We start from the raw sequence: 21,175 nt of genomic DNA, 5'->3' as shown, positions 1-21,175 counted from the left end.
TATAATGTACTGGAGACATGGAAATTACTTTTTGATGCCAGTACTTGAAGCACATGTCGGTTAAGGTGACCAATGATCCATAAAGCCCTTTAACTGTCTGCATAATAAGTGTTTCAGAAACTTTGAGATGACTCTACGTGAGATGACTGATCCTGTGATTCCCTGCATTAACAGTGAAGCTACCATGTCAGACAGATCATTCAAACATTTGTCAAGGTTGACAAAATGTTTAAGGCCTAGACAACCACAGCATGTCAGTAGAGAAGCTGGTCAGCTTGACTCAGCTTGTCAGCAGATTGGAAACTGTGAAGTCAGGTCAGTGAATGACAGCAGGCCTGTTAGTGAACAGACTGAGGCTGAACGGACTGGAAGAGAGACAAAGACAAGAGAGAAAGAGAGAGTGAGAGAGAGAGAGAGAGAGAGAAGAATTTGTTTAATTATGAGACATGAGAATTAATCTTAAGGTCTTCTGTATTTGAAAAGTGGTTACAAACGTGGAGACTCACCTCCTGATCTGCATGGCTGAGGAGGAAGAGCTTCGTATCAGCTTCTTAGAAGAGGAGGAGGAGAAGGAGAGGGGGACCTTGGAGGACTTAGGGGGAGGGGGGATGGAGCAGTGAGAAGCCTTGGACAAGTTCAATCTGATTAAGACACACAAACACATCATCAGATAATTACAAATGTGTATGTGTGCAGTGCAGTGTGTGGGATTTAGTGACATCTATCGATTGGTGATTACAACCACCTGAATACCACTGTCCTTCCCCTTCCATGTATGAAAGAGAACCTACGGTGGATCCAAAACTCGGAAAAAATACAAAAGGCCTTCTCTAGAGGCAGTGTTTGGTTTGTCCATTCTGGGCTACTGTAGAAACATGGTGGCCTCTGTTGAAGAGGACCCGCTCCCTTTGTAGATATAAAGGGCTCATTCTAAGGTAAGAAAAACACAATTCTTATTTTGAGGTGATTAAAACATAGCTATGAATATTATATTCCATTTCAGATGCCACTAAATTCTACATACTGCACCTTTAAGTCAATGCTAAATACTTGAGATTAATGTAACCCAGGAAGCTTCTTTATCATGTCACCCATCATTTCACATCATAAACCATGTTTTCTGCCTGCAATGTGATTAACACAAACACACACACATGCACACACACACACAAGCACACACAGTGTAGTGTACCTTGAGGAGGATGAGGCAGATCTAGGAGCGCGGTTCCCTTTCAGCGCTCTCAGGTGGTCTCCCTGAGTTAAACTGGCTTCCCTACAGTTATTCTAATGTACACACAGATAAAGACTTGTTTCAGCTCCTGAATGAATACATGATTCAAACTGTTTTATATTATACAAAACATAATTAAACAAAATGTCTATTGATGATTTAAGATATTGTAATCCTCAGTCTAAAGGAGCAATGATAACGCCCCTCACCTCATCCATGCTGTATGATTTGTAGAGGGTGGTGTTGATTGACAGGTCATCCATGCTGGACAGTAGACGGGACATAGTTTCTTGTTCAGAGGTGTGAGGCTGCTGCTGCTGCTGCATCTGCTGCAGCTGCTGCCGCCGGCTCTGTCTCTGCTGGACCAGCTTCTGTTTGGAGCGATGGACATCACCCTGCACCCACAAACTGTGCTGTTTCCTACACACACACACACACACACACACACACACACACACACACACACACACACACACACACACACACACGGAACAAATAAAAATGATAAAAGTGACTGCATAGAACCAACCAACAACGTGTGTGAGTCCATCTCTCTACCATGTTTGTGGCTGTCAGCACTAAGCCAATTGGTTCCTATGGACAATGTTAATGTTTAAAAACAGCTCATAAATATATATTTTCATGTCTTAAAAATATCAGTAATCAATCAATCAATCTCTTAACTTTATTTAAATAGCACCTTTCATATATGTTAATGTAGTTCAAAGTGCTTCATAGTTGATAATAAGACTAGGAATAAAAATGATGACTCAACAAAAACAAGACAAGAAAAAATGAGAATGATAAAAAAAGTTTAGAAAATATAAATAAATTAAACAATAAAAAAATGTTAATAGAAAGAAATAGTTATTTGTTGGGGACTATTTTAAGCGGTGGATGAATCTACATTTGATGCCCGAGTATTTACAGCAGCAGGACGTAGTGTGTGTGTGTGTGTGTGTTCTTGGTAATGAAGGAACATGTTGTGCAACAGTGTGACTCAATGATGTGTTTTTATTAGTTTATGGACAACAATGAAGCTCTATGACACAGAGGAATAAGATTTATCACATATTATACTTATTAGTAGATCAATTCATTGTTGATTTTGGTCTTTTTGTTGGTTTTGTTGACCATAAGAAAAATATTTTATAAAATGACCGGTCACCCTCAACTTCATCTCAAACTACAACTGAGGCTGACAGGAATTTTTGTCATCAGTTTTTATGTTTTATCTGTTGTCATGAATTGATGTTAGGTGGGAAATGAAACATGTTGGTGCTGCTGTAAATAGAAAAAAAAAAATCCATGCCAGATTTCATGGCAGCAGCTGAAATGAATGAGAGCAGCGGACTGAACAATATTGCTATCTGTAGGGTCAGACTACTACCCACATTTAATGCCTTGCTATGGTTGATACCTTCTTCATATTTAACTTAATTAACTAAAAGTGACCAATCCAAAATCCTCTTTAAAGTAATTTTACCAAGGGCCAAACAAGTCACAACTACTCACTCTTCTAAGAAGTTCTGCTGGGGGCCAATGATGGATCCAGGCCTGCAGATTCTGATCCAAGCGATGGCTTCCGCTGCAGTGAAGCGGTAATGCTTCATCAGGTAGCATCCAATCAGAGTTCCAGTACGACCCAGGCCAGCTATGATAGTATGGAGTATTTAATGGGAGACATTGTAGAAAAGCTTTGTATGACTTTCTACCTTCCTGACAGTCACATTATATTGTATTTAACTGTAAGAAAAACAAAACAAAAAAACCCCCCTCCTCACCTTTACAGTGCACAGCCACAGCTCCTTCTGTACTCTCACACACGTGCAGGAAGCGCCTGACGATGAGGTCAGAGGGCGTGGTCCCGTCCAGGAAGAAGAGGTCATGATGCTCAATCCCTACATCCTCGAACCGCCTGCCCTCATACAACTTCCTGTTCAGACGCACCACGGCTGTGACATCATTCTGATGGAAGTATGCAAAGTACGCCTCTGCTGCATGGAGAGGATAACCTGAAGAAGAAGCCACATGATGATCATATGATTTAATAGCATTCAGACAATAGTCAGTAAATATTACTTTTGGACATCATTTTTGACTTTCACCTGACTCACCGTTCTCTGTTTTACTGCGATGATGAGGGCTGCTGAAGGCCAGAATTTTCCCTGGAATGATCCAGTTTAAATCCCCGTTTTCTACTCGCTGAAACACAAAGAAGAAGAAGATGCAGTGAATGAGGTCATCTGACTACCTGTAACATTTACAAATATCAGAATATAACCATAAAATTGATACTCAGGTTTTATTACTGCTAATGAATAAAAGCATTTGGAGCATTAATTTCATACCAGCACTAGTATTTATTCAAATGAACACCACTCTTCCTATCATTCTACTTAGTGAATGATTCTGTAAGAAGATATGTATGTTGGAATGATCTTTCTACTCTTTGTACCACCTGCAATACAGTTTTAGTCGTGTCTGTGCTGGATGAACAGCACCCCCTGGTGTTTGTGTTCAGTAGTGCAGAAAATAACTGCAGAGATTCATACAGTCAGACTTCTTATTCCTCTCATGTGTGAATGTTATTTACAATTATATATCAGAATGAATGCAATGTCTTTAAAACAAACATTGTCAGTGCACAATAACAACAAAGAAACTGTCAGTGGTGGAAACTGAATTGTAGTGAAGTACATTTTCAAGTATTGTGCTACAGTTTTGATGTACTTGAACTTTACTGAAGTGTTACATTCACCCATAATATAAGTGGATGTGCTCACATCCAGAGCAGAGCTGCCATTTTTGTTCCATTCTTATTCTCCTGGGTTTTTTTTTTTGTTTTGTTAGAGTGTTAGCTTTAAAATTTAAACCTTTTGGGGGTAATTTATTTAGTATTTTGGTTTTATTTCTACTCAAGGTTGTTTGGTTTGTTATTTTGATCAAGACTCACCCTCAAGTTATATTTAAGCTTCTATAACTGGCAATAAAAGATCAATAAACTCACTTTTATTTATGTTACTGCGCCTCCATAGACCACTATACTTATTACTCCACCATGTTCATTTGACAGCTATAGACACTAGTTATGCGTCAGATTAAGATTGGATGTACAAATCATATGATCAATTTATAATATATGAGACATTGTTATAGATTAAACCACCTTACAGTATGTGAAGTAGTTCAAATGTGCTCCGTCTTGCCTAACTAGCACTACTAGCTGTAATTGTTGCTATTTCTATACTTTAGTACACATTTGAATGCAGAACTTGCAATACAGTGTTCTTATAGTGAAGTATTATTGCTTTTACTAAAGTTAATAATTTGAATACTTCTCCCACCACTAGAACCAGACATGACTTCACAAAAAGGTGGCAACATAATTACAAGATGATTACACGATGTGGCGAGAAGGATAAGAGAGAAAAAACAGATGTAAATTAGAACGAATGACTGTACACATCTGTGGCTGTGGAGGAGCTTATTACAGCTGGAGAAAATAACCTCATCATATCTCATCATAACATTCATAACACAAAGTTTGTACGAATGACATACTGGGGGTGTGAATAATTCAATTATCAGTCGTGAGTTTTTAATGCTTAATGTTCTATAAAAGTAACATCGAAGCACTAAAATAATATTACAGACATAAGACAGGGTTTGAAAAACAAAAATAGAATGCCCCTTCATCTTTTCTCTCCTTTATCTTTTCATGCAGTGATTTAGTCATTTACTCTGTCGCGTTATTTTATAATCATCCTTTTCATTTCAAAGCTTGTGTGTCTGTGTGCACTCACCTCATAATGTTCATATTCTTCAACGCCAAAGTTTTCAAAGTCCAGAAACCCGTACTGCAGAGCCTAGAGGACAGAAGAGGACAAAGGAGGAGGAGAGAGGACAGAAGAGGACAGAAGAGGACAGAAGAGGACAGAAGAGGAGGAGAGAGGACAGAAGAGGACAGAAGAGGAGGAGACAGAACAGTTGACTGAGGTCAGCTCTCTCAATAAAATCTGACAGTGTGATGCAACGTCTCTCATCATAACCTCTGTAAACTCTCATAAGACTGAAGGATTAAGAATATAGTGAAAATCTCTGACCTTCATACAGCTGTTTACCAGATGCTGTTCAAATCTTACATCACCTTAATATGATGTAACTAAAACAGGATTTTAACTAACGTACTTTCCACTGGTCTCTGATAGAGTCAGTGTGTACCTCAGACAGGAAGTACTGAGTCTACTTCAACTGAGCTGAACCTGTGTGTACTTCACCTTGCGTATTCCTTGTAGACAGTCGAGGATGGTAAGGTTGAAGGAGCTCTCTCCTGCTGCTGCATCCCTGTGATACACACACACACACACACACACACACACACACACAAACATTGGCATCAGATGTATAACGGACAACAAACACTTGACTGAACATGTCAAGTTTAGGGCTCCAACTAATGATTATTTTCATTATTGATTAATCTTCAGATCATTTTTTTGGTAAACTGATCAATCGTTTTGGTCTACTTGAATATCAAAATTGTGAAAAATGTCCACAACGGTGTTATCAAATGTCTTATTTTGTCCTAAACCCAAAGATATAACATTTTCTGTAATGTAAGACAAGAACAGCAGCAAATGCTCACATTTTTAAACCTTTGCTTAAAAAAGGCTTTAAATGATTATATCAATTATCAAAATAGTTGCAAATTTCAGGTAGCGTGTGCTTACCTGAAAGGCATGTAGCCCACGTTGTTCCCTGAGATCAGAGTCCTGTAGACTTCTTCTGGACTTCTTTTCAAATATATGACCTACATGAAAAACGTGACGCTGTATTATTAATAACGGACAGATGGACAGACAGACAAACAGACGGATGAACAGAATGACAGATGGACAAATAAAAAGATATTTACAGCGTAGGCACCGATGAGAACGGCAGCGTTGGCTCTATTCTTCTGGTCGTAACTGGTGTAGTGAACCAGTTTCTTTCTAGACATGGTGAAGGACTGAAGACATGAAAGAAAGTCAGGATTCACACTGTAGACTGAATGAATGATAGAAAGTATGTGTGAAGTGCAGAGCTGATCAGTTTTTGTTACCTTGAGCTTCTTGTTGAGTTTGCAGCAGTATCTGTAGAGCATGGCCAGGTTGAGAGGACCGAAATCGGCATAGAAACTGCAACACACACACAGACAGACACACACTGTTCATTTATTCTATAGGGGTCATATCACATACATCCACAATATATGCAAATCACTTTTAGAAGTATAGACTTTCTAACACATGTCCATCTTGAATATGAAAGAAAGTGGCTGGTTGGTTGTTGGTGTGAGTTTGTCAATGCAAATGTTGAAATCTAGTAAACATGTGTACAACTGTTGAATGTTATAATAGAGCAATTACTGTAGTCAAATGGAACTGAAAATATGTATGACTGACACAAAAGATGTGTATTTACAGATTATTATTATTATATGAATCGGGGTGAAGCTGAGGTCACTGAGGTAAAAGATGAAACTGGGGTCATTCAGGGTCAAATTGTAAAAAACGTAAAAATGTAAAAACACCCAGTACACTTTCTTTCTTTTAGTTGCACATTTCCTCATGTGACCTACAGTATACAAAAAATGGAAATGCACCATTTTTATATTTTTTGTGCAGTTGATACACACTTTTATATATGATTGATATTGATATCAAACATGTTGTTGTATTCACCATATTCTTTCAAATGTTCTTCTGGACTATAAAATAGGGATTTTGAATGTTTTTTTTCTATAGGATGAATAAATAATGCTACAGATTCCTGAGACAATTAATTTAATGAAAGAAAAAAAAAATCAAGTGAAACCGAGCCAATAAACACAAGATACATCTGGTTTGTCTTAGAGAGTCAAAAGGACTCTAGTGTTCTCTGATAATCTGCTCCAAGTAAGATTGTTAAAACAGGCTTTGAGTTTGACGTATAATGATGAGAGTGCAGTGACCTGTAGTCACCCTGCAATGATCCTGCATATCCTGTTTGTTAGGGTCAAACTGTTCAGCCTCTATCTTCAATAATAAAAACACATGAGTGGAAATGCATCATATTCTGAGTTCATGAATAAAAATGAGAAAGTTGAACCTCTGCTGCTCTTTCATGTTTGCCCTCTAAGGTGAAACCCAGGCATCTGGACATGTGATTGGCCTGAGCCTCAGGGTGCTTAGGTTAAAAAAAGGCACTTTCAGGATGGCAATGGAAATTCAATCTTAAAGTTTGCAGCATTTGCTCTCATGTTATGACTATGATCTCCCCCCACCCTTCATAGATCAGTTATAAAACTAGCTGGGAGCACTTCCATATAAAATCCTTTAATATTCATGTTCTAAAGTACAAACATACATAGGAGGGGGTCGCTGATTGCCTCCAAATCTATAATCAGGTTATGTTCATGGTCCTGGACCTCTGTGTCAAAGTCCTGCTTTTTTGGAACGACTCCTTTTTCATTGTTTGATGACCTGCAGAAATAATCCATGTTTTGATCTCATCTCATTTGGATTATTATAATTCCATTTTCGGCCTCCGGAGCCAGAGATCTCGGCCTCGGTTGGAACTTTTCCAAAATGCAGCAGTCCAGCTTTTTCGCCCACAGAGACATATTCATATCCATCCTTACCCCAGCTACTGATATCACAGTGTTACTGACATACATGGTATGATTGCGCTTGCATCGATGATTTGAAATAAGCTGATTTTGCACGACAGCTGGCATGCAAACATATTATAATATCACATGGAGGACTGTTTCACATCTGCTGCCCGCTGCACTTTAACCTTACATTAAACAAAATGCTCATACTCTGAATCCTGCTGATCTTCTCCTGCAAATCAAATGCATTTTTTTTAATTTTCTTTTTTGGAATTTGTTGATCTCAGATGAATTCCAGCACTGAGCTGCACATTTAAGCTCTCCTTCAAACGTGATTGCATAATGAGCTTAGATCAGCACACATACTTTGGGACTGGGAGCGTGTGAACAGTGAGCTGTGCTATGCTTTCACATGGAGGACCCATAATGTTTGTATGATGCTCATGCTTTACTTAAAACGGAAAGTCAGTGTAAAGTAAGAATAAATATGTGTTCTGAATTTGACATACCACAGAAAAGTGTGTTGTTAACCACCCTGCCAAATTTGAATGATTAAAAAAATCACCAAATATATGAAATTATGCTTCAAAGTGTAAAAATCAGCCTCTTTCTCTGCTCCCAAATGCTGTGGCAGTGCCTGCCGAGTTCGCTGAAACCCCGCCCCCTACCAAGTGTCACCTGTCAATCAAAGTCATCACCTCTACCAGAAACATGGACGCTATGTCTGAGAGCTTTCTGCTGCTAACTCAGCTGCTAGCTCGGCGGCTAACTCGGCTGCGAGCTCGGCGGCTAGCTCGGTGGCTAACTCGGTGGCTAGCACGGCGGCTAATTCAGCTAACTGGCTAACTGGCGGTGATTTTCAGACCTGTCCACTAATTAACTCCTGAACACAGAAATGTTGAAACAGTTTGTGAAGCCTAACTCCACAATTCAAATCTAAATGGTTGAAATGCTTTTTACACCTTTTTTTAGAAATACATTTATGACCTATTTAATGTGTTTAGAAGAAAATGGCTGAATTCACAGTTGCATCTAACGGTAGATTGGAAGGATCCAGTCCAATTGACGTCACCCACAGTTTGGCCTAAATCCCCTTCCCATCACGAGGACACAGACACTGAGCTCATCTTGACCTACGTCTTATAGTGAGATCATAACCTCTGTCTGCTCAGTGCTTCACCTATACAGGCTGGAACTCAAACGAACAGATGTAGGAATGACAGAAAGAAGGATGAGAGAGGTGAGATTAAGTATGACTGAGCTATTTCCTTGGCTTACTGTACTTAAACATGTCTGAGGTTGACACATCACGCTGAGCACTGACTGTAAAGCTCATTTAGTCTGGTTATTCCTCTCATAAGATGTTTAACCCTTTACATGCTGCCCATATTCTGACTCATAATTAGTCTCTACACCAATTCACATTCATAAATTCTCCATCAGTCATTAATAAATGCTTGATTCATCCTTCTGTTTGAGTCATCTGATTTGCTGATTCAGGTCAAATTTGTACATAATGTGTATCAGCTGCAGAAAAAATTAAAAAATGTATTAATTTATTTTTTTCATTTTATACTGTGTGTCACATTAAATGAAGAAATGTGTATAGGATGCTTGAGTAATCTTATGGAAAAAAAGACATTCACAATCACTATTTTATGATTCAGAAGAACTTTTTATAGAATATGATGAATACAACATGTTTGAATGCTGATTTTTGAGGGCGTTATTTAAATTTTTTTAAATAAACAGGTCAAACTTGTACAATTGCATATATAAAAATGTGTATCAACTGTACAAAAATTAACAATTGTGCATTTTATTTCCATTTTTGTAAACTGTGGCTCACAATTAGAGAAAAGTGTGGCTAAAGAACGCATTTCTTTCTTCTTTCTATAGTGTGTTCTTACAGCTCTCAAATGTGAAAATGGGCCAAATTTAACCCCGAATAGAATGTAAGCATTAATACCTTACCTGCTAGTGTGTATTCATTTAAATACCTCACATAAATAAAAGCAGTATGCTATTAAAATGAATGACTAAGGCAGCGCCCATTCTTTATTTTTAGCAGGTAAGGAAAGTCTAACCTTGTTGCTTTGGATAATCTGTCATAGCAGAGAATGTAATTACCAGCGGTGTGAATACTAAGTCTGTCATAGCAGAGAGCAGCGGTGATGACACCAGAGTGATCACATGACTCAAATGTTTTGGTCATGTTTAATCACTCCCAGGTTGTCCCTACATGCAGTGTGAGGTCACCAGGCAGGACTGATGAGTAAGACTAAAGAGCTTCTGCTGTTAGAGGAGCTCAACTCTGGAACACAACGCCCAATAAAGTCACATCTTCTTTTAAATCCTTTAATCCCTTAAAAAGGCTTTTTATTACCTCTTTTAACCCTCCTGCTGTCCTCAGGTCAAGGAAGGACAGGAGGAAGGAAGGAAAGCAGGAAGGGAGAAGGAAGGGAGGAAAGAAGGAAGGAAGGAAGGAATGAGGAAGGAAGGAAGGAAGGAAGGAAGGAAGGAAGGAAGGAAGGAACGTAGGAGGGAAGGAAGGAAGGGAGTAAGGAAGGAAGGAAGGAGAGAGGAAGGAATGAAGGAAGGAAAGCAGGAAGAGAGGAGGAAGGGAGGAAAGAAAGAAGGAAGGAATGAGGAAGCAAGGAAGGAAGGAAGGAAAAGAGGAAGGGAGGAGGAAGGAAGGAAGGAAGGAAGAAAGGAAGGAAAGAAGGAAAGGAGTAAGAAAGGAAGGAAGGAAGGAAGGAAGGAAGGAAGGAAGGAAAGTAGTAAGGAGGGAGGAAAAGAGGACGTATGGAAGGAAGAGGGAGCAAAGAAAGAGAGAAGGAGGGGAAGAATGAAAGAACAATTAAAGAAAGAGGGAGGAAGGAAGGAAAGATGGAAGGAAGGAAAGAAGGAACAGTCAAAAGAGATGCGGCCATTTTGACCCAGGAGGACAACAGGAGGGTTCATTACATTTACATTCAGATTGTGCACATGGAAATCAAATGTGTGTATTTATATTATTTATATGCATATGCAGGCTGGTTGCATGTTTTTCTTTTTTTCTCTCATTCTGTCCTCATAAAGCACTTTGTGATCAATATACATTGATAAGTGCAACATAAATCAACTTTATTATAGCAGCGATGACCTCATTTGGCAGACGGTCAACTCATCTGACTGATGCAGAGAGCAGCAGCCCTCCCCTGATGTAAGGCTCTCATATGCTAGACCTTGTTCCTATAAAGCTAAATAGCTCCGAGCTGTATTAATATGGAGCATTGATTTAATATGCATGATGATCTGTTGGGTCGTGCTCTCAGATGAATGTACGCATGGTTCAAGTAGGAGGTGACAGATTATATTAGCGCTGTGTTAGAATGGCTGTATTAGATATTAAGAACAGACTATAGTAACAACCATCTTTCTGTCAACGCTTACATTGAACTATGCTCCAAACACGTATAAATAACATGTATTATGTCATTAAACTCATGCAATCTGACCTGACCATAACTCCAATCATCTGAATTCATTATTTATAACCACAGAACAGAAAGTCTTCTATTAAAATATCAGAACATTGTGTTGTTCAGTTATTCCATGTGTGTGCTGACACAACGGTGCTGTGCTCTCTATTCAATCAGCTGATGACTTATTTACTAAGACCTATATGCTCACATGGAGTCACTTTGTTCTTTAAGCTCCTTGGCTCTGTGTTGTTAACCAGACTAAAGATCTACCTCTACATACACAATCTAGGCTGATATGTTGCATGTGCTACTCTCCAATATCTATCCTCTATGATAAGGAATAATGTTTGTGTCTGCTGGGTTCCTAATGTTCCACTAACTAAAACTGTATTTGAGTGGTCAGTTAATTGATGTTTTTTATTTATTCGTCCAGGTTTTGAGATATCAAATCAGAAATGTCTGAATATTTGACAGTTTCAACAGTGCTCTGGATAAACCATGGACCTCAATATGAATGGTTTTCATTTCAGTTACTTTGTATTGAAGAAGTCCTCATGAAAACTGTTAACAGTGACACATGTGGATTATCCAGAGTAGTGTGAAAAGACACAGTGAATAATCAAAATAATCCTTTAAGGGCCAATGCTTTGGAGTAGCAGCAGAAGTTTCAATAGTTCATCAAATAAAACCAAAGCTACAGTATCTGCATGTCCACACTAATATTTCCTCTATAATTAGGGCAACTGACCCCTCAACACTCAAAATACCCTTTTTACAGTGAGCTGAGTCAAGTTGAAGTACTCTAGTAGAGTATGATCTACAATGATCTATGAGTATGATCTACAGGTGGTTGTAATACACCACAGAGTGCAGTGAAGAAGACAGGAAGCTACTAAACATGAATGTAAACGATGCAGGATTTACTTTAAAAATCATTTTTGTGAATGTTTTATGAAGGAAATGCATCAGGTTTGTTACACCTCAAGGTTACACACAATGAATTTTGGTCAATTTATACGTGACGTTTGTTCAGAGCTGCTACAATTACTTCATTCATCAATTAGTTGCTAACTGTCAGCGTAATAGCCAACAATACAACACTGATTAATCATTTTGAGCCTATTTATAAAAGAAGAAAATCTCCAAATTCTCTGATTACAGTTTCTCTAATATGAATATTTTCTGGGGTTTTTGTCTTCAATTACAGATTTGAAGATGTCAGATTTGGCCATTTTTTGACATTTTATGGACCAAACAATGAATTAATGAATTGAAAAAAGAATAATAACAATAGATAATAACAATAATCAATAGTAGCAGCCCTACTTTTGTTTGTTTACGAGAAAACTCCACAGTGCACCTTTAATCACTGGGGAGATTTGATTGGTGTTAAACCTCTAGCTTCACTTATTATATATATATATTATTATATTATCATGTCATGACTACTGAGGAGAAACGTAAATGTTGAGGATAGAAGCAACTGCTACACATTGTAATGTAAACATGGAATTAATTGACAACATGCAAGATACAGTAAATATAAAACATGATTCATTTCTAACAAAAGCATAGAGCACTTGTTAAACTAACATCAATGTATGTGCATTTAACTAATGGCCATATTTATCCATAATGCATCATTAACACTGAAGGTGACTACAGACCATACAGCATGACCTTGGCTTAAAGTACCTGTTGATATCTGCTGATCAAGAATCTATATAAGTTTACTTGGAACACTGTTCTGTCACCAGATGTGCAGAACATCTGGTGACCAGCTGCTGATCACAGGAACATACCTCTCATATATGAACTCATCATCCGTGCTGAAGTAGTGTGTGTGGGCCGTATTCTTCGGTTTGACACGTAGAGTGGCAAAGTACAGCCGATCTGTGGGAGACACACACACACACACACACACACACACACACACACACACACACACACACACACACACACACACACACACACACACACACAAAGAGGGACAAGTAGACAGATAACATTGCATTATTGATGGGTGCTGTGAGTTCAGCTGGAGGAGCTGTAAACAGACAGTTTTGGGTTCATGTCAGGGACACATGAACCCAGAATGATTTGGATTATATAGACAAATAGTCCTGATAATGACACCTCTAACTGCACTCACATGTCTAACATACATTTACAAATGATTGTACATTGAAATGATAAAATTCTACAACAGCCTTTCTTAGTCTCACTGAAGCTGAGTGTGCAGTAAACCCACACTCACGCCTGTTACTTAACCTGTTTAATACTTCAAACTTAATCCTGCACTACTCAAACCTCATTTCATTGAATTACTTCAAAACGTAATACTCAATTACATAACATAATAAATAATCACAAAACTGTAGTAGAAATACTGCAAAATTAAAAACGTCCTCTAATAAATGCTATTTCAGTAAAAATATTCAAGTATTATTACAAAACTAAAAGGTAAAGATGCTCATAATTCAAAATAGCCTCAGTTGTTGTTGGTTTGGTTGAGTTGGAGATAATCTAACTATTTTTATATACTGTTGGAAAAGAGCAGAAATATACATTAGCATGAAATAGAACCACTATTTCAAGTAAAAGTGCATTAAATGTGCATTAAGTGCAATAAGCATTCAGTGCTTGAATAAGTGTACTTAGTTACATCACACCACTGGTCTCTCTGGTACAACTACCTCATAGAAGTTGTGATTAAGTGCTTTATAAATGCTGATAAATGCTTTATAGATCATTTACATGCCTTCAATACGGTCAACTTTTGCTTTCTCCCAACTCCCCCAATCTGCTGAGCATCAAACCTATAATACCTTTTATAACTGTATTGTTGTGAAACCTTTTAATAATGACTTATTAGCATTTATAAATGAGGATATGAGGAACCTAAGAACAGTGTATAAAATCACAACCTGGCAACCCAAACCTTGTTCTTAGTAATGGCTTATATCTGTATCAAACACTATTAAGAGTGCTTTCTCATAAAGTGCACCAATACTGACTGAGTTGTATTCAGTTATTTTGTAGAATGAACAAACCAAAATCAATGTATCAAAGTATTTCAGTGATATTCCTGGTCTCCATAATGTTAAGTCCACCTAACATTAATAAGTAGTATACAACTATTTAATAGATACTTTTTTACACCTGCCTCCAACTATAGCATAGTGCATTATAAACCATTTATTACATGTGCTTTTCAGATAAAGATTTGGCACAATGGATAATATAACAAGCTTTTAAAATACAACACATTGTTAAAGATGAAACCAAAAAGCAGTGTGTAGTCAGGCTCACATTTCAGATGTCTATGAATTGTTAACAGCTCCATCAATAGTGATTTTTACCTCTAAACTTCTTTTTGGGGACAGATTTATGTATCATAACTTAGTTTTTCTTCTTTCCTCTCCCATTAATCATCTCACCAGCCCTCACATTTATCTGCTGACCCTTTGGACTAAATTAGCTAACTGTATTGGTAATAAGCTCCATCTCCAGCAGTAACATGCTGCTCTAACACTGATGCTTCACTATTAATAATCTAATGATGTCATATATAATAATATATCACTATGTTTACTTTAATACTGCATACTACATCACTCATAATACTGCAGTACTTTTACTGTAATACTGCATACTACATCACTCATAATACTGTAGTACTTTTACTATAATACTGCGTACTACATCACTCATAATACTGCAGTACTTTTACTGTAATACTGCATACTACATCACTCATAATACTGCAGTACTTTTACTGTAATACTGCATACTACATCACTCATAATACTGCAGTACTTTTACTGTAGTTGTCATACATGTATTTTACTTGTAATGAAGTATTTTTACATTGTTGTTTTGATACTTTTACTTAAATAAAGAACCTGAGTACTTCTTCCACTACTGATGATTAAATTCCATAAATGAATGTGTAACTTACCTTTGATAATTTCTGACGCACAGGACTGTTCATGTTCATCTGCCATTGGACTGATCAATGTGAGTCCTGTAAGAGTCTCTGTTTTTGAAGCCTTTCAATATGAAGTTCCAGTCTGTGTCAAACTGAAGAGGGTTTGTTTTTCTCTCTGGATTATCTGTTAGGATGGCTCCTGAGATGCGTCCACAATATTACGATTCTTGTATAAAATATCATGATAAGATCCAGTATTTCTATCCCACCTGAGAAGTTAAAAGCGTCCAACTCTAAATAAACTCACACGAACTCTTCATCTAGGAAATTGTTGCGTCTCTGTCTCCACGTCCACCATCAACACGCGCGTAAAAGTCCTCTAAGGCCAATAAAACGCAACTCATTCAACACCTCTCTCCCAGAAAAACCGAGCTGCTCAGCTTAAACCGAATAGTTTCCCCCTCCCCACACACACAAATGATTCAATGTCTAAATTAAAACGTTTCCCGGAATATTCCAGCGAGAGACGAGAACGCGCACCAAGCCGCGCAGAGAGCGCTAATCTGCCTGCTCTGCACATGCTCGGTTTGAGGCTGTACACACACACACACACACACACACACACACACACACAGATTGGCTCGTTGCTTAAGCTTGGTAGAGACAGACCCATTGATGGATAAAACAGTACCTGTAGTGTTTATGACTGTAATCCCTGATTTCCTCTAATGTACATTTACATAATACATTTTGATACTTCTATAAAAAGAATCTCATATTTATAATCCTATTTCCACCGTGACTGTATGTTCTTTGAATGCAACAGCACCGCTACACCTCCATCATATTCTAATATATATTATCATAAGACTATGCACATTGACTCCTCTGGTCTGAGGAATGCCAGTTTGCTCCTGTCACCCAAGGGTGCAGAGCCAAGAGCCTCTGTGTGCCAAACGTCTGAGCTCCCCGATTGACCGGCTGAGCTGTGAATTTCACATGAGCCAACTAAATCTGCACTTACATCACACTGTTGTACAAGTGCTTCAGATGGTGAATATATAGACCATGTATTTGGTTGCTTAGTGATCAAAAGTCACTTATTTGTAGCATCACTGATACTGACACCCTGACACTGTCCACTTGATAGTCGCTATGATATAGTCACTTGCTACTGTGAGAGTGTATTATGCAGTCTGCTACAGAGCACAGTGACTACAGACAATTAGAGAGTTCCTGTAAAACCCAAAACTATCTTCGGATCCATTCTCATTTATTTCGTTTTGGCTCATGTGAAATTATTTCTCACCCTAGTGCTGCCTTTTACAATAAACTGTGATAGTTCTTACTGTTTCAAGTCGAGTTACACAGCAAACTACTTGAGACATGAACAGCACTTATAAAGCTATTTCAATTGTTTTAATGCAATTGTATCACACACACACACACACACACACACACACACACACACACACACACACACACACACACACACACACATATACACACACACACACACACACACACACACACACACACATATACACACTCACACAATTCTCTATCAAACTGAAGCAAAAAGTGAGTACAATATGAATGTCTCTTTGCCTGCATAGATAAACCCATCCTGTAACATAATATTTCCTTTATCTCAGTAATGTTGTACACACACACACACACACACACACACACACACACACACACACACACACACACACACACACACACACACACACACACACACACACAAACACACACACACACACACACACACGCACACACAGATCTATGTGTATGGGATGTAGTCCTATTCCTGGTCTTAGCTTCAGCTGCTCCACTTAGCCAATTAGACATCAGATTAGCAGATGGAAGCGAGTGAGCAGGGTCACAGCTGAGGACACCTGCACCATTAAAATGGAATAATGGAACAATAGCAACAAATAAAAGCATTTGAACAGAGACACAAACTGCACTATAAAGACTAGATAACATAAACACAATATAATAAAGAATGGAAAAAATAAAAACGGTTCTATTTTCACCATTTGAAAAGTAACTAAGTAAACTTATACAGCACACCTATTCTTCTGATGAAACTACTCTGATAATTAGAGGACATACATACAGTATAATGATCATATGAAGGTTTATGCCTGTCATGGTTAGTCATTCCTTTAATCACACACTGCCCCCTAATGTACATTCATATTATTACATCAGCCGTAGCTGCTAGATACTGTTTTCCAGTGAATCCAGGACTGTCTACATGTTAGAATGTAGTTGTGTAATTTTTCCTGCTTTGGCACTGTTACAGTAAAAGATCTCTGAATTCAGTTCTGTCAAATTATAGCCCATATAAACCCATATTAAAAATATGGGTTTATAAAAGTACGTTAGATATCTGTGTAGTTAAAACACTGGCAGGAAAATCCCATAGCTGTATGGCCTGAAGATGTGTTCTGTATCTGTCCACTTCTAGTGCTTTTTTGTAAAGATCTCTCACTGAAATGCCTAAACGATAGTCACTTATCCTTCATCCTCCGTTGCTTTGGTAATCATAACTGCAGATCACAGGCAGCACCTGGTAGGGAAAGACAGCCTGGTTACTATGCTGAATCTATTCTGGTTAAACCTCTGTTCTGTCCTCTCCTGCCTTCTGTTATCACCTACCTATACAGGAATAGTATCATGTAAATGGTAACTCTTGCTCTTACACGACACCTGTTCACATGAAGAGCTATTGTAATATTTAGAATGAGATATCACAGAAAGTTAGAGGTGATAGAAATTTGTCTTAACTTGACTTCCACATAGCCCCAGGAGTCAGATCATGTGTCCTCTATCTCTTCTCCTATTACCTGCATGAATCTGATGAACCACTGGTAGTTGATGCTCTATCTGTCTCGTGGTCCTCAGTCTTTCATGTATCTTACCGACCAAGAATCTCCCTGACCCCTGAGTAAAGTGACTTTTAAAGGATAGGTTCATATTGTCACCAAACACACCTTTCTCTATCTTGTCTCATCATCCTCCCTCTCTCCTCCCTCTTCCATCCAGAAAGGAGTCTCTACTGTAATTTATTCATTAACATGCAATTATCAGGTAAACTATCATTGTGCTAATGAAACTGATTACTCTATTGATCTATTAGAGATTTCTTTGAATAGGTCAAGTTAAGATAGATTCACATTTTTTACAAGTTGTCTTTTGCCAGCTGTAATTCACACTAAATATTATCTGCCATCCCTTTAGTGTTTTCAGTCTTAGTATTGGCAAAATCCACAGCCTTCAAACATGTACTCCAAACTGTATTCAAGCTGTGTTTCATATGCTAAAACTTCAGCAGCTGGACTCCAACAAATCAAGTGGGATCATCCAAAGTTTTTTTTAGTAAAGCTTCTAAGACCAAATTGACCTCTTTGTGCTAATATCCTTACACCACAGCTCAGCAGAGAAACTGTCAAGCAGCACAAAGGTGGAATTTTGATTGATCTAATTTAGACTGCTGAAGCTTTGCTTTCCCGTATTAGCTTTAAATATCACTTACACTGGAAGAAAGGCCCCAAAATCACATATACTTACGATGAAGTGACAGAAGCCCTCTAGTGGCCCTAGTGATTATAACAGGAATGAAGTAAGGAATCAGGTGATGTTATTATAGGGTGACAAACGTCTATGCAGGGAGGCTGAGCATTGATTTTCACACAGTAGATAACTGTTTGTTGCCTGTTTCAAGTCCTCATGACCTTATAGAAGTAAGTAAGTAAGTAAGATTGAACCCAATCTACAATGTTTGTTTCACAATGATGTCCAGCCAGAAAACACTTCGGTGTATCATTCTGGAGTTTATGGACCAAATCATTGAATTTGTCATTGAATTTGAAGGTTTTACAGCTACAAGTTAAACCTGTTACAATGTTCTTATGGCTTACGACTGTAGTTCTGTCCTTCAACCTGACCTGTTCAAAGAGTCTGCTGTTGTTAATGAGAGCGGGAAAGAGAGAGAAAAGACCGCAGCATGCAGTCAAATTTGCTGCTCTAGCCCTCATTAGCTGAATGTGTTTGGTGATGTAACTCTCAGCGAGCGATGGCACATCCAGGCGTCATTGAACTTTCCAATCTGCTCCTCTCGGTCCACGCTGCCAAAACACAACTTGTTATTGATTCTATTTAGACAGAATGACGTCAGAACAAGTTTGACCAGAAAGTTAAAACCATCTACCTGATTGTGTTTGTTGAGCTGAAAAGAAGCATGTGTTTAAATTATAGGTCTATTACTGTGACACAGTCTTCAATCAAAGAAACCACTCCAACCTTTTAGTCCTGGACGGACTCCCAGCCCTGCCCAGCAGCTCATTTTATTTTATGAAGCATCAAGATTTCTGAAAGACCGCTTCCACCCTCAGAGAGTCTTTGAAAAGATCGATTCCCAAAGCGCTTCCTGTTGAAATGGCTTCGCAGGAAATCAGTTTCATTCAGAAAATCTGGCAAAACTCCTTCAAGTGTGGAGGGGCAGCGGTAGAGTCACAGTGTAGAGAAAGAAAGTGACAAGTGTGGAAGTAATTATGGCCTCATCACACGCTGTCACTGGGAAGGTGCTGCCATGTCATGCTGTCATGTCACAGTTTGTTCAGTTATACTTTCCACTGCTCCTTATTTATGTCTCATTAATTACACATTGCAATCACAGACAGATAGTAAAATTATCCTTCAACAGGACAGCTTATAATACTGTAGATTAATAGAACAAGTGTAAATATTAAAGGTGCAGTGTGTAGAATTTAGTTGCATCTAGTAGAATGGACTAACAAGTGTTTGATGAGTCCTTTATATTTACATAGGGAGAGGGTCCTCTTCCATGGAGGCTGTCAGGTTACACTGCCATGTTTCTACAGTAGCCTTGAATGGACAATCCAACCACTGATCTTAGAGAGGATCTTTCTTGTTTTTCACTAGTTTCGTGGCCACTGTAGGTTCTCCTTTTCAGTCTGCAATGTCAATGCTTGATACCAATAAATCTTACAAACTGTACCTTTAAGAGTGCTAAAATCATGATACAATTACATATAATAAATGCTAATGAGAGTACATATCAAACAGAAACCTGGGATGGAGTTTTGTCAATTATAAACACTGATACTCAAAAACCAACACCAGAAAAATCAAGTATACTATGAATGTTAGCAATACACAGTCAAATGTGCTAAACTGTTTTAATACTTGACTTATCAACAATATGTATAAGTATATTTTAATACCAATAGTGTATGTATGAAGTTCATTTTTATTGTTTTTGTTTTAATCTTCAGTTCCTGAAAAATACATTAAAATGGTGTTTAACTGTACTACTTTAAAGTGTATTATTACTCTAGTAATACTTCAATGTACTTGAAATAAGTATACTAATAAAGAATACAAAGTCAGTTGTACATTAATGTATCCTTCCTATGTACATTACAAAATAAGACATAGTGTACAATTAGTATGTTTAAACCACTTTAAATATATGCACAATTAATGTGTATTTTATTTTATATATGGATTATACTTCTTGCATTGTCTTGTCAATGCAATATTACAGTGGTAATAATTGTGAATAATCTGTGATCAGTGTCAGTACCCATACTGACTCTATAGTAAAATACTACAAATTTTGTTTCTGAGAGCTTGTAATTTACAATTTTTAATAACAATTTATCGAAATAAAGCTTAAATCTGTAGTACTCAAGTCATACATGTCAGGTGTGTATTTTCAGTGTATTGTTTACATATTTGAGAAATATTTAAATATGTTTAATATAAATTGTAGCTATATATAGCTATTGTGTGTGTATAAATATGTTTAATATGTATTGTATATTAGATGTGTATTGGTAGTTATCCTAAAAGGACTGCTTTAAGTTCACACA

At 37.7% G+C, this 21,175-nt stretch overlaps 1 protein-coding gene across 1 annotated transcript; it reads right to left on the bottom strand.

Annotated features, from left to right (window-relative positions):
* Positions 1-316: 316 nt before the first annotated feature.
* On the bottom strand, positions 317-15,345 carry cdc14aa (cell division cycle 14Aa). Its single transcript, XM_053330426.1, has 14 exons — positions 15,297-15,345; positions 13,138-13,228; positions 6,336-6,411; positions 6,150-6,242; positions 5,965-6,044; positions 5,512-5,578; positions 5,038-5,100; positions 3,349-3,436; positions 3,016-3,246; positions 2,747-2,885; positions 1,441-1,651; positions 1,193-1,284; positions 507-641; positions 317-365 (listed from the first exon to the last, which is right to left on the bottom strand). The coding sequence occupies exons 1-14, from the start codon at positions 15,340-15,342 to the stop codon at positions 317-319; spliced, it is 1,461 nt and encodes a 486-aa protein (XP_053186401.1). The 5' UTR covers positions 15,343-15,345.
* Positions 15,346-21,175: the final 5,830 nt, after the last annotated feature.

Source organism: Scomber japonicus, chromosome 12, assembly GCF_027409825.1.
Source record: "Scomber japonicus isolate fScoJap1 chromosome 12, fScoJap1.pri, whole genome shotgun sequence".
Lineage (NCBI taxonomy): Eukaryota > Metazoa > Chordata > Actinopteri > Scombriformes > Scombridae > Scomber > Scomber japonicus.
This window is presented reverse-complemented; position numbering and strand designations above follow the sequence as displayed.

What these genes read in the sequence shown, in the direction of transcription:
- cdc14aa (XM_053330426.1), bottom strand. Translation starts at nt 15,342, where the DNA reads ATGGCAGATGAACATGAACAGTCCTGTGCGTCAGAAATTATCAAAG. An exon ending in TCGCAGTAAAACAGAGAACG is followed by an intron (nt 3,247 to 3,348) that starts GTGAGTCAGGTG and finishes CTTCTTCTTCAG; the next exon opens with GTTATCCTCTCCATGCAGCA. An exon ending in CAGCAGAACTTCTTAGAAGA is followed by an intron (nt 1,652 to 2,746) that starts GTGAGTAGTTGT and finishes GTGTGTGTGTAG; the next exon opens with GAAACAGCACAGTTTGTGGG.